The 13,995-nt window shown below is 53.4% G+C and overlaps 2 protein-coding genes across 4 annotated transcripts; both read right to left on the bottom strand.

Moving 5' to 3' along the window:
- Positions 1-83: 83 nt before the first annotated feature.
- On the bottom strand, positions 84-5,800 carry GAL3ST4 (galactose-3-O-sulfotransferase 4). 3 transcript variants are annotated; one of them, XM_045819614.1, is made up of 4 exons: positions 5,698-5,800; positions 4,330-4,431; positions 3,834-4,137; positions 84-1,659 (listed from the first exon to the last, which is right to left on the bottom strand). In XM_045819614.1, exons 2-4 carry the CDS (start codon positions 4,425-4,427, stop codon positions 628-630), a joined length of 1,434 nt encoding a protein of 477 aa, XP_045675570.1. In that variant the 5' UTR covers positions 4,428-4,431; positions 5,698-5,800; the 3' UTR covers positions 84-627. The 3 variants fall into 3 exon arrangements, with proteins under 3 accessions (XP_045675570.1, XP_045675568.1, XP_045675569.1); XM_045819612.1 differs by having other exon boundaries at positions 4,330-4,628; positions 5,698-5,780; XM_045819613.1 differs by lacking the exon at positions 5,698-5,800 and adding an exon at positions 5,454-5,532 and having other exon boundaries at positions 4,330-4,628.
- Positions 5,801-7,026: 1,226 nt separating this feature from the next.
- On the bottom strand, positions 7,027-12,935 carry GPC2 (glypican 2). Its single transcript, XM_045819692.1, has 11 exons — positions 12,882-12,935; positions 12,504-12,682; positions 11,672-11,830; positions 11,027-11,349; positions 10,055-10,135; positions 9,175-9,337; positions 8,837-8,967; positions 8,462-8,605; positions 8,237-8,376; positions 7,954-8,129; positions 7,027-7,259 (listed from the first exon to the last, which is right to left on the bottom strand). The coding sequence occupies exons 2-11, from the start codon at positions 12,667-12,669 to the stop codon at positions 7,027-7,029; spliced, it is 1,716 nt and encodes a 571-aa protein (XP_045675648.1). The 5' UTR covers positions 12,670-12,682; positions 12,882-12,935.
- Positions 12,936-13,995: the final 1,060 nt, after the last annotated feature.

Here is a 13,995-nt window from a genome sequence, read left to right as displayed (position 1 = left end):
TGGCCTCGGAGGCCCCGGAATTTGTGGGTGATCGGACCCTGGAGAAGGGCGGGGTTCGGCTACGGTTAGGCTGCGGCGAGGATTTAGGGAAGACTAGACAGACTTTTTAGAAAAGTAATATTAAAAGAACCCCCGCCACCTCTGCTTCTCCCAGGAAGAAAGATAGATGCTCCGTCCCTTTTCTGCCCTACATAAAGCAAGTCCAAGTTTCAAATTATTTATTCATTCAACAAACATTTCATAGTGAAATGAGGATAGCTTAATAACAAATATTTCATGGAGAAATGGATGCATTGTTCCAATCCATTGTGTACCAAACTTTCTCTGGCTTATACCATGGTTTGCTCCTCCAGGGAGCCTTTGAGAGTTCTACCCGGACCTGGCAGGGGCCTGGAAAGGGGAAGGAGGCAAAACGGGGCAGAGGAGTGCTGCTAGGAGCTGAACTACTGGATTCCTGGGCACAGCCTGGTTAATTTTGGTTCCCACAACCGTGCAACGTTCCATTCATCCTCTAGGGAGCAGGCTTGCTCTCCGAGGGAAGCAGAAATGTCGTCTGGCAGCCCCACACTTGTCACAGGTGTCTTGTAGGTTAGCTGTTCTTTAACCTAAGACTCAGTGGTCTAATGTCTAGGGGGAGAGTATCCTTGAAGTCTTCAGGGGCAGAGAGACCGTTGGAGGAAACTGCTTGGCATCTAGCTTGTCCTTGTACTGCAGCTCTGGGGTAGCCAGGCGCTCACACTCCTCCTGGTCTTGGAGGCTCAATCCACTCCGAAGTACATACCCCAAAACCTTACTTGACCCAAACTGGAAAGGGCGGAACCGTCGGTCAGTGATGTATTTGGGGTCTAAAGCCTCACCCCCCACTAGACAATGTTTAGCCAGGGCCTCTCGGCGAGCCCGGAGCTCCGCCACAGCACTCTCCAGTCGACTCTGGCCATATTGCTTTATTCGTGCCCACAGGCTGTGGTTGAAGTGAACATAAAGAGCCCAGTCCAGACTGTTCCAGACTCGGGCCCGTGCAGTTAGCTGCCTGTCCTCAGCAGACAGTCCACCATCGCTGACGACACTTCTGCCCTGCTGACTTCCAGCCTGGGCGTTGTGCATGAAGCCCACCACATCATCTAAACCCCAGCACAGGGCATCTGCCAGCAGAACCAAAGACTCATCAAAGTACTCAGCCACCAGGACCATATCAAAGACAGAGTCCAACCAGGCCAGACTCCACTGGATGAAGGATGAAGACCCCAAATCTAAAGCAGCAGGGCTGGACAGCTGGCTGTGACCATCAACAGCAGTGGGAGCAGGATGGAGGAGAGTATTGGGATGCAGGGTGTGGGCTCGAGGGCCAGTGCCAGAAGGCAGGACATGCAGCTCTGGGGGGTTGGGGTCTTTGGGAAGATGAGGATATCCTCTCTTGGTCCTCATCTCTGGAGGGAAGGGGAGGCCAAAGTCAAACCATAGCAGGTTGCGCGCATAGTGATCTCCACGGGCCCCAGGTCGGTAGAAGGCTCGAGGATTAGCTAGGAAGGCAGCCAAGGAAGGCGCCTTGCGGAAGGCTGATGAGGTGGACTTATAATAGGAAAAGGCAGAGCGGGCCAGAGCTGCTGGGTCTCGGACAATGGAAAAGAAGAAGCTGTCAGAAGGCATGACCTTAAGTACCTGCAGAGGAGAGAAAACAGACATAGGGAGAAAGAACTGGGCCAGGAAGAAACTAAGTGCAAGCCTAACATCCACAGATACCCCAGCCTCCTCCCGACAGCTCTGCAAGGAACCCCCAGCTTTCTTAAATGGCTGACAGATCTTGGCCAAGTCATTAATGTCTCTGAGACTCAGTTTGCTCATCTACATAATGAAGATACTTGTGCCTGCCTTCCTAGCTGATTATGGAGGTTACATGGGATAAAGGATATGAGGGAACTTGGAATGTGCAAAGCTTCTGGAAAATATTTATTTCCTTTGGCCTCTCTGTCTTCCTTGGTCAGTAAAACTTCTAAGAATCACAATTTGTGTTCACTTCTCCAATAAAAAACTATTAAGTGCCTACCCTGGGACTCTTGGTCACAACTCTAAGGCATCAGGCCTTCTCAGTGGGGGTGGAGGTCACTTGCTGTGAAGAGGGAGAAGGGTGGCAACCATAATGCTGTCTCAGGTGTAGATGTCTGGTGCCCAGGATGGCTGAAAAACAGGGCACTTCTGGGGCTCCTGGGCATCTTGGAGAGGGAAAGACACCTCTGGACTGGACACTGGGGAGCCATGGTCACCTGGTAGAGAGCTGCCCTGAGACCTGGGACATTGGTTCCACTTCTCAGCAAGAAGGAAGGTGGGAATTGGGCAGAGCCAGGTGCATGCACATCGGAAACCAGCTCCTGGGCTCCCTGAAGGGTTTCTGCCTCTGAATGTGACCCTATCATTGAACCTGACTCCCTGACATGATGTCCTCCAATCTGCCCTGCTAATATGAGCATGCCTGCAGGGCGGAGCTGTGAAGTGTGTGTCTTTGTGAAGGAAGAGGAGAACAGTACACAGAATAGTCTGTGGCATCAGGTGGACCTGGAATAAAATCACAATTCAACCACTTACCAGTTAAGTAACTTTGGGCAGATTATTGAATTCCTCAGAGCCTTCATTCCTCCATCTATAAATCTGGGTTAACACTTAAAGAATGTGGAAGTACATGGAACATGATAGGTATTCACTAAGTGGTGGGGACAGTGAAGGTCATCATTCTAACCTCTGGAGAAACTTGCCTCAAAGATCGTTGTCACTGCCTCGCCCCCAGCAGTGGGCCTTCGCTGCCCACTAGGTCACACTCACATTCCTCAGCTGCTTTCTCCAGATCCAGCTTCAACAGGAGTGTGTCTGCTGCCCCCACTGAAGTTCTACCACCCACACACACACACACCTCTTACACACCTCCACACATTAGTTGATACTTTGTTCCTAGAATGCCTTGTGTTCTTACTACAAAATCATGTCCACCCTTTTCTTTAAAACCTACCTCTCCAGAAAGCCCCACCTCTTTTTGATGAATATTCTCCCCACAGTCCCAAATACAGACACACGTATGCACACATGCCACAGGAGGCACTCTGACTTTGGAGCAGATGGGCCTGGGTTCAAATCTGGTTAACAGAGACCAGTCACTGGCCTCTCAGAGTCTTGATCTCCTCTTCTGTATAATGGAGGCACTTCCAATGCCTTCCCAGCAAGGTGATGGTAAGATTAATACCCAGAACTCAGGAAATATTCAATAAAAGTTAGCCTCTTCCCTGCATGTTTTCATTTGCAATGTTGACTTTCTCCAAGAGCTCTCGGGTTTCTCTGTGTGTTCAGATGAGCATCTGAGTCCATGTACCCATCTTCCCCTTTAGAACTGAGGCTCCAGGGGTGTCAGCGCTGAGCTATGGCTTGGCATATATCTGACCCTCAAACTCTGGCAGACATGGTGAGGGGAGGGAAGGAAGACAGGTCAGAAGGCAGTGGCTAAGCAGAGAGCCTGGTAATGTCAATGGAAGTGTCCAAGGAGGGCAAGGGGCACTTGGAGGGAGAGTTTGGGGGTGGGAATCAAAGCAGTCAGGGTGCTGACACCAGCTGGGTCAGCTAGTCAAGGAGGAGACTGGAAAATGCACTGGATAGGAGGGGCCAGGACTCAGCTCTCAGGAACTACTGGAGAAGGGACAGCTGAGAAGAGGCAGGAAATTTCACCTTTGTGGCCCCCATGCCCAACTTTTAGGTGAGGTGATGCCTGGGGCCTCCTCCACTGATGGATGGTCTTGGCCAAAGGCCCGATCCCATCTCTCTCCAGTCCCACCCACTCCCTCGATACCACTCACCTCTTTCAGGTTGAATCTCATGTGATGACAGAGGATATGGAAAGGGGGCTGGGTGCCTCCACCCTGAGGGTGGTAGCCTTTGACCAGAGAGGCCTGGAAAAGCCTTGGGTAGCCAAACTGGTAGCGGGCGGGGAGGGCGAAGCGCAGCCCATGTCGGTCCCCGTAGCGATGAAGCAGGCTCAGCACTGAGCTGCTCCCGGATTTATGCGTCTTCAGGAACACCAGTCGCTGCCGAGGAGAACAGGATGGAACATCTGGTTCTGGGGATCGGGCCCAGGTCTGTCGAAGCTGCAGCCCAGGTAGCCTGGGGGAAAGATGGGAGGGGATGTGTTCTGTCCCTCACCAGCAGGCGGTTGGGCATCTTGTGGAGCAAGGACAGAGGGTGTGGAGCCTCAGAGGGTGTGGAGCCTCCTCCAAGTTCCCAGCAGTCATGGGTAGGATTGGGAGGAGCATGTGAGGGGGCATCTATAAGGTATCGGAACAAGATGAAACTCACCTCCTCTGGAAGGGTCCCCCCCAGAACTGGAGGGCAAATCCGATGGTCATGAAGACTCCCAAAGCCACCCCCAGGCTCCGAGGCCCCCAGAGGCGCATGGTCCTGGTAGGAGACAGAGGGCCCATGTGGCACAGAGAAGGGTGACAGGGCAAGGGTCAGGCACAGAGGCAGAGACAGCTGGAGGCAGCCGTGCAGCTGCAGAAGGCACAGGTTCGAGATCGGGGGTCATTCCCCAGGCCTGTTTGCAGCCCTGGTTGAGTCTGCCCCCTGAGTTAGCAGATTTTTGCCACTGTCAGCGTCTAGAAGGGAAATGAGGGGAAGGAGGGGAGTCTAAGGAAAGGGTAGAGCCTTCTCTCCTGCAGCTGAGACTATTTCACAGAGGGGGGTGGTGATGAGGTACTCTCTACACCCAGACCTAGGTGGCCCCACAACTACTCCTCTGCTGTCAGCCACCAGCTCTCCCAACTGCCACCTATAGTTTCTTCCTGAGCCTCAGGAATTTGGAGGGGAAGGGGAAAAAGAGACCCTGCCAGAAAGATCAGGCCAATCTGCTCATATGACAGTGAGGCGGACATTGCCAGGCCCTGGCTCCCTCCTGAGCTTCTGATAGATCGGAAAGAAGAGTCCCATTTGGAGGCTGAAAGGGAAAGCCATAAGGAGGGAATATGGGTCAGATGAACCTAGAATGGTGAGACCACAGGACTGACTTCGTAATGAGTAAGAGTCAGTCATCTGGGCTAAACTCAGGCATCTCCTTTCCCCCTCTCAGCTCAGGGCTGACCCCAGTGTGGGGTTACTGACAAAACCCAGATACCTGGGCACACCTCCACACACTCCTATTCCCACTTTCCAACCCTATCAGTGCAGGCAGAGGAGACTGAGACAGTCAGGCTGGAGAGCAGGTGAGAAACTCTGCAAGACAAAGGTACTGACAGACATAAACATCGAGTTTGGAATTCCTTCCCAGGCCCTAGTTTCCTAATCAACTGGGAGTCCGACCCACCCCTTTAGATTACAGCCCACAACTACTGGGCCACAGCCCTTCAAACAAGCCCGGACAGCCCCCTTCCAGGATGAGCCGGGAGTAACCCCAGACAGAGAATCGATATTTGCAATCTAGAGACCTGCCCCTTCTGGCATCCGTCCCCCAACACAGTCCCCAGAATCCAGCCCTGCGCCAGACTCCTGTGTCCAGATTTCTTCTATTCCTTCCACCCATCTCTGTCTCCTCCCATTACTCTTGACTCCAGCCCTCTGTCCCCTTCAGCTTTGGTGACTCCCCCTCCCCCCGCCCCCCTCCAAGGACTCCTCCCATTAATTCTAGAGTCCCTCCACCGGCTGCAGCCTCAGTGTCACTTGCCCACTCACCAAGCCACCTGAGGGGCAGCAGGGAAATCAGGGTTTGGCTCTTCCCAGCCACCGACCGGCTCCTCACTCTTCTAAACTTTCCCCATAAACTTTCTCAGTGCCCAGGCTCCTCCCCTCACCCTCCCTTTGTCTGGCCAGTCCCTGCTGCTGCTTCAGCTTTGATCCAGTCCCGGGCCTCTCCCTCCCTGCATCTTTCCCTTGTTAGGGCACCCAGCTCACCCTTAGAAGACACAATTTCTACCCTCCTTTCACACTTAGGAATCACTTATTCCTTTTCTGTTTCTGCTTCCTGCAGAACAAAAGACTCATTCAGGAGACAGAAAGAAAGGAGCAAGTAACAGACAAGAGTTGAAAGCAGGCACTGTCAAGAGCTTGTGACAAGGTAGCCAAAGGCAGGAGGGCAGAAACAGGACCCTGCCCTGAAGGCAGGGGCACTAGTGTGGTAATAATAATGATGCCTCACGTTCAAAAAGAATTTTGGCAGTGACAAGGTGCTTCCTCACACAGTTCCTGTTTGGTCCTCACATTTCTCTCCATTTTACAAATGAAGGTCCTCAGATCCAGAGGGTGAACAACTTGCCCAAACTCAGTATTAGGGGACAGGATCCAAGAGAGGCAAGAAGCAAGCAGAAAATGAGCCTTACAGAGGCCCTGGGGCCTCTGTAAGGAGCCAGGGCCCGAGGAGAGCTGCTGAAATTACAGAGTCACACACTCAGGGTCCAATAAATTCATTGTTTATTTGTGAAATGCAAAGCTTGTGAAGGATGTGGATGGCAGAGGTCACGAGTTGTCCTTTTTGTGTGTGTTTTAGTTGAAGAAATTGATGCTGAAAAAACTCATAGAACCGAAGCCCACAGATCCTGACATCCTATTCACATACCCAACCAAGTTCCCTGCCCTGCACCTGTGGGCACCCAGCTTTGTTCATTTCTGAGACCAGGTGGCCCCCCCACCCCCCACTTCCAACTTCTTTTATTCCCCTACCCCCACCCCGCACAGCCAAATGTCAGTTTAAAAATCTTCCCTTTCTCCTCCTTGGAGCTGACCACCAGAGCCCAGCCTTAGAGGCTTGGTTGGAGAGACCACAAGTCCTTCCTAAATAAACACCCCCAGCCTCCCCACCCCAATACCAAATGAAAAAATAAATATTGTGAACACCCATCCACCCAACCCCAGTGGGAATCTCCTGGATTTGGGGCCCTAGCCATTCACCCAAAAAGTCCCTTCTCTACCCTCTCTGCAGCCCCCTTCAACTCCTCCCCAGACCCAGCTAAGTGCGGGGGAGGGAAGGGCCATGAACCCTTCTGATGCCAGGGCACCCCTCCCCGGTTATCGAGGTCCAAGCAGGGCCAGGGCTGAGAAGAAGAGAATGAGAATGGGTTGGGTGTGAAAACCCACAGATGTCCCCCCAGTCCTGCTCCTGCCCTGGTTTTGGCGGATGATGAAACCTCCTTTGCGGCCAGGAGGGCGAGGAGGCCGGGCTGGGGGCCCCACAGCTGCTGCCCCGGCCATCCAGTCATCTGCATAGTGCTGTCCTTCTCCAGAGCCGCTGGCATCCTCATCTGCAGGGAGGGAGGGGATCAGAGACAGACACAAGGAGGAAGAAAACTCCAAAACAGTAAGAAAGAGTGGTAGGAGAGAGAGACATAGGTAGGCAGATGAGAAGAGGCAGAAAGACAGTGACAGGAAGGCAAGGGGAGAGAGAGGTCAGGTAGACATGGGAATGAGGGAAGGCAGTGGGAGACAGAAAAGACAGACAGACAGATGGGGAGAGCGGATAAATAGGAAAAGACAGAGAAAACAAGTACACAGAAGCAGAGAGAGTACAGGAAAAGGGAGGACAATGAGATATAGAGACAGATAGTAGGAGAGAGAAAAAAACCATGTGTCCTTGTCTTGCCTCTCTGGCAAACTCTACTTTGGGAAGCCAGGCCAATGGCACCCCCACCCCACTCCCCCACCTCCCCTGGGTTGCCCACTCTCCCCATTCTCCCACAGTCCTTTGCCGACTGTTCTGTAAGAATGTTTTGGAGTCTCCTGACCGGAACGTGAACTCACAGGTAGAGACCTTCTCACAAATTGTTCTTCTACCCCTAACCTCTGAAGTAATCATTTAGTACAGGACTGTAAAATGCATGAGAGAATGAATGAAAACCAAGATGAGAGGGGAGGGACTCAGAAAGCAGTGGGCAGGACCAGGGTCCAGTCTCAAGCAGCCAGAGGAGGGAGGCCATCAGGGCACCCTGGGCATCTTACCCCAGTCCTCGAGGTCCAGGTCACGTCCCAGGGCGGCTGCCTTCATCCTGATTGTGGCTGACCGGAGCTGCAGCCGCCGCATCCGAGACTGAAGGTCAGGGTTTGAGGCTTCTACACGCACCTCTGGATTGTTGAGTTGCTCTGTCAGGGAGGCTCCAACCACGGGCAACAAGTACCTGCGAGCACAGCAGCACTGAAGGCTCCCGCCTGGCCCTGCCAATCAGCCCATCCCCGAATTTGGGCTTCACCCACCCACCAGGTCATCCATCTGCCCAGCTCTCACCGGCCCCGCCCGGTTCCGGTCCAGCAGGGTGCTGCCTCCTGTGCGATGTCCGCTGCCATACGGGGGTCCCCACACACCGCCAGGGGCAGCCCGGCCCAGAAGCCCCGGACCCGGCCCAACCTTTCACGCAGCTCCCACACCTGGGTGTGCAGAGAGAGCAGGTAGAGCTGCAGCTCGTGCCCACTCACCCACCCAACACCCCCATGTGGCCTGTCCCTAACTCACCATTCGGGGCAACATGGCTGCTGCTGTTGTTGGCAGCTCCTCCTCTGCCCCTGCTGTCCACAATCGGCCCACCTCTTCTACTGGTGCTGGGGCTCGGCGGGCACGGGTCATCGCCTTTGGGGGGACGCCACATTCCTGAAATACCTGTGGCACAGGGATGCCCCCACACAGTGAAACTGAAACTGTATCCCCTCTCCAACACCTAAATCTCCCCTGACATTCCCTGTTTCCCCAGATACAGTGCCTCCCTGATACCCCACACTGTCCCCCAACCCTAGACCCTTGCCTCCACCCTTCTCTGTCCTGTACTAGAACAGACACCCCCCGACTGTCTCCCCTCACCCCCATACTGACACTCCCACACTCCTCCTGTACCTGAGCGGACAGCCCCACACTGTTTTCCTGCAAGTACATCAAACCTTCTGAGATCTTCACCCCAATGGCCTGGGCTGCCAGCTCAAAGGAAAAGGGGCCCTGGATCTTCTCAGCCAGTAACAGGAGACCATCTTGAAAGAGGGGGAGAAAGACAAAGGGTGAAGTGAGGGGGCAGCCAGGGAGATACTCACTAAACTAGGGAGCTCCCACAAATCCTAACCTGGGCAGCAAAGTGTTAGGTGGGGGAAGACTCAAGAGCTCCCCTCCATGCTCCCCCTCCCAGTCCATCCCACTCATCCCTACACAGACAGCCATTTCAGGCTTCCCTGAGTGCTCACCCAGATAGGCCCCCCAGTCAGGGTCCAATCCCTGGCTGCTGAGACAGCCATGGGCCACGTTGAGGCAGAAACCCCGGCAAGGAGGCAGCAAGGGAACCCCCCGACAAAAGGGGCAGCCAGTCAGACGCATCACAGCCCGCCTGCAGCCATCGGACATGGGCACCTAGGGGCAGAGGGCTGGGCTGTGTCATCCATAAACACTGAGGCTGCCCTCAGCAAAGCTTGGTGTCAGGCACAGAGAGAAATCAAATACCCCACTCTACCTTCCCAGGCCCTATGTGGAGAACTGATATGAACACCATGAGGCGGCAGGTGAGACCTCCAAAAGACTGTGGAGGGAGGCTCCTAGGAGCCAAGTTGCAGAAACTGTTTCTTGGGAGAGATGGGACAGTGGGGTCTGAGAAAAGGCTTAAGGACAAGAATGAGGCAACAGTGGTAGGGAAAGGATGAAACTGAGGATGCAGGTAAAGCTGGGAGGTCAGGGAGAGAATGGGCAGAAGGAAGAGGGCCTTGAAAGCCAGATCAGGAATCTGGCCTTCAGGAGAGGGAAAAGGGAGCTACCGAGGAGTCTGGAGGAAGCCAGGGGGACCAGTACTCCCACCTCAGAATGTTATGGAGGTGAGCAGGTCCCTAGAGAATGGCAAGGGTATGAATCATCAGAGGGCAGCAGAGGTGAGAGGAGGTCATGAATCATGACACAAGGGAGACTTCGCTCTGGCACCCCCACTTCCTCATTCTCCCTGGAATGCCAGGACCTTGAGGCTGATATGAGAAGGCTCCAGGTCTCTCCTGCTGGTTGGCATTTGACTGTTCATCATGGGACCTCTCCTATTCTTCCTCTCCCTCTCTGAGTCCCTCCCACACTCAGGCCCCCTCTAACCTTAAGCGTTTCACTGACCACATTTCTTCCAGTCTCCAGGCCCTGGATAAAGGTCCGGGCAGCCACCATGGCCCGGGTTATCTGGAGGAGGGGAAAAAAGTGGAGAAAAACCATAGGGCTGTTATGTCGGTCAAGATGGGCCAAGAGACCGCACCAAAGGGATAAGCAGTGAGGGGGTAGGTCTGTGGAGTTAATCAAGGGGTGGTTAGGAATGTTAGGTGGTATAGGGAGGCAGGTGCAAGAGGCTCAAAGGAATTACAGTCTGGAAGGATCAAGAGGAGTTGGGCTTGGGAAGAGATGGAGGGATTACGTTTTACAGGGCTTCGAGACAGAGGGACTGTGTGCACCAGAACAATCACTGAATTTACAGCCAGAAGACCTGGGTATGAGACAGAACTCTACCACTTACTGGCTGTAAGACATTAACTTCTGGGAGGCTCGGTTTTCTCATCTGCAAAACAGGGATACTACCACCTACCTCCCAGAGTTACAATAGCAATTAAATGAGATACTATAAAGTGAAAATCCTGTGGTGATTGTAAGGGGACTAAATGGTAATGGGAAAAAAATAAAGATTAAGTAAAAAAAAATCATTCTCAAATATTAAGGGCCTAATTCACATTTAGTTGAACCAGAGGAAGTCAAGATACTGGGATGAAGGAAGAGTTGGCAGAAAGGTGACTGGGGACCAAGAATAGGTGAGTGGGTCAGGGATGTGTGTGAAACTCCCGCACAAGATGAATGTGGGGGACATCCAATCAAAGGAGACCAAGGAGCACTGGGTCAGGCAGGAATGACTGGGGCTGAATATAGGAGTCACCAGGTCAGAGGTGGCTGACATTCAGGATGTGGGTATCACCAGGTCAGAAGTGACTGGGGCATGAAGGGGGGGTCATTCAATTCGAGGTGAATGCACAGTTCAGAGGTCGCTAGATCAGAGGTAATGGAAACTCAGGCCTTGAAACCTCTCACCTGCAGGCGGAGGCGACGGGGTGAGTCCCCAAAAAGCTTCAGAGAGTCATCAGCAGAGGAAGCAAGGCGCGTGAGGCAGAACAGGTATTCAGGGGAGAAGATGTACTGTGGGTGCAGCAGGGGGAACATTTTCTCCAGGACCTGCGCCCAGAAATCCACCAAGGCATCATCTAACCCCTCACCGGACTTCTCATAGTAGTCCCGCAGCCTAGAGAACAGGCCACTGAATAAGGGAGTATGCTGGGAATACAGGCGGCCATAGGAGCGGTGGAAGAGCAGGGCCAGGGAGTGCTCAGCTGACGAGAGCATGTCCCGAAAAACCTCTGTGGTAAATGCAAATAAAGGGGTGTGAGGTGAGGTGAGGCCAGAGAAGGATGGAAATATGAAAGGGCAGAGGAAAGAAGAAATGGGAATGGGGAGAGAAGAGAAAAGACAAGTGAGTTAGAAACTGAGCAACTCTCAGCAGATTGGGAATGGGGTGGGGCAGCATCCTGGAAAGAGCCTGGGGTGGGGATGGGGTGGGAGTGGGGGGCTAAGCCTGGGCTGGGGTGCCTTTGGGATGGAATAGGAAATGATAGGATGCTTACTGGGGTTATGAGCACAGAGGGGGGTGTGTGGCCAGGCTTGGGGACCCCAAGTCCTCACCATCAAATGTTCTATGCCGGGTAGCCAATGTGTGAACCAGGAAGGAGCCACTCTCCTCCACCAGGCCTCGGAAGGTAGCCTCAGTGTCCCAGGTCAGCCTCTCCTCTATCTCACTGGAACAGCATGTATATTCTTGGGGACAGACCCGGAGATGCTCACCTGGACAGAGAACAAGGAATGGTGGCAAGTGATAAGGAATGGTGGGAAGTGATGTAGTGAAATTCCTTCCTTTTCCTGCCAATCTCTGGGGGCCATCCCTTCTCTTTTGCTTGTCTGGGTTCTTTTCTATTGTCTGTACTGGCATTTCCACCTGACTGTATCCCCACTTTATTGTCCCCTCACCCATCCCAAGTCCACTGGCATTGGCCATGGAATCAAATAGTGATGGACCAAATTAGTGATCAGAGGGTCCTCAGGGGACATTCCCCAACATCGCACACCCCAGGTCTCTAAGGACTTATGGGACCGCTTCTATGGAAAGAATGGGGTTTGGAGGGTTGGGGTTACTTGGTAAGCAGGATATAATGTATTATCATAGAAGTACTGTTAAAAATAGCGAGGCGAACATATTGGGCTATAAAGAAAGGAACAGAGGTGGATGCTCTTTACTAGAAAGGGATTCCTGGGAAGGGATGGGGTGGAGTAAGAGAGCTATTATGTGAACAGGAGGGCTATTGTGATTCTAACAAGGAAGTTCAGGAGGAGAGACAGTTACTATGGGATGAAAAGATTATAAAGGTCACTGAAAGGAAAGAGTTATTGTCAGATGGGGAGGACCCACCCCGCACCCCTCTCTCTCCCCGAATTCTCTAGTCTTCCTTTTTCTCCTCACCTGAGATCAGGGCGGGAGGGAGTAGGCTTAAGCTATATCCCCGGGCCCCCAGAATTTGCCGGGTCTCAGTGCAACTCCTGGTGACCTTTGCCTCGCTCCCGGTTCCAGGACCAAGACCAGGATACAGAGGTAGCAGCAGAAGCAGAAGAGTTCGCAGCGCAGACATAGTAGCTGCGACCCTGGAACGCAAAGTGGGTCCTAAGGAGGAAAGAAGAGCTGCCCGAACTCGGGAAGCTGGTTCTCCGTTACAGGACTGCCCCGCCGACCAGAGAAAGAGCGCGACCTCAGAAATACGAACACTGAGCACGATAGCTGTCTCTTTTGAGACAATGGGAGAGAGGAGTCGGACAGCGGGAGGAGCCCAAGGTGGAGCCTTACCAATGATAGCACGGAGCCGGCCTCAGGGGCGGGATCAAGAGAGAAATTAAGCCAATGTAGTAGGGATGCTCGGCAGAGGGGCGTAATTAGGCTGAACTAAGGAGGTTAGTGAGGGAGAGGGGGCGTGGCTTTTCTTAGGGGCGTGGCGATCCAGTCGGAAAGTAGGGGCCAGGATAGAACCCAGCCTATGGCAGTTGATAAGCCAGATTGAAGGGGCTACTACTGGTCTAGTGCAAAGCCCGGCCAATGGGGTGGGGGAAAAGGAGAATATTGAAGCAGAGGGGCGGAGCCAGGATGAGGCACAGCTGAAGCAGGCAGACTGCGCGCCTGAGCCCACGTGACGGGGCGGCACGCGGTAGAGCTGGCCGCCGCACGAGGCTACCAGAGCAGCGTGACTGCAATGTAGTGAGCACGAGCTCGCACACGTCCAAGCCTCGCGACAATTACCAGCCCTGCAACTAGCCGTTGGGCTCGCGCCTGCGCACAACGTACTTTGCGCCTTCCCGCGTTTTTCTGGATTCTTCTGCCACAAGAAGGGAAGCAGTGGGCTCCTGTGTCGCAGGTGGGGTGACTACAGAAACCAGAGGGACCCCCGAGGTGGTGACTTTTCCTCAGTCCTGCTCAGCCAGAATTGCTGTTCCCGGCTCAGACAGTGAGGCTCCTTGACCTGAGAATACGCCCCCACCCCTTCACCCACAGCCCTCCCGGCCCTCAGAGAGCCGTTTTCCTCCGTGCCTCAGTGGCTTCCTCCGTCTTTACAACCCGAGGGACTGATAGTTACTCTTCTGAGTGGTTAGAAGCCTCCTCAGCCCAAAGAAACACCCAATGGAGGGTCAGAAGTACCACCATCTAGAAAAGTAGAGAATGCGAGCTTTCCTTTACTCGTTTGGCGTTTCTGGCCGTTTTCTAATGGCACCTCCACCCCCAAATTGTGAAAAATGTCCTATTCCATGCTAGAAATGAAACTCTAGGTACTTTTTAATTTTTTGTTTGTAACGTGTGATCTGGTGCACTTGCGCCAGTCAGTTTAGGCTCCCGAATCTGGAGAGGGACCTGCTTTCAGCTGCTCTGGTGTGTGTGCCTCGCTCTGCCCTCGGAGAGTAACTCCAAACCC

This window comes from Phyllostomus hastatus, unplaced genomic scaffold (assembly GCF_019186645.2).
Source record: "Phyllostomus hastatus isolate PE091 unplaced genomic scaffold, TTU_PhHast_1.1 phas_scaffold_385, whole genome shotgun sequence".
Lineage (NCBI taxonomy): Eukaryota > Metazoa > Chordata > Mammalia > Chiroptera > Phyllostomidae > Phyllostomus > Phyllostomus hastatus.
Note: the sequence above shows the minus strand (reverse complement) of the source record. Positions and strands in the feature narration are given on the sequence as shown.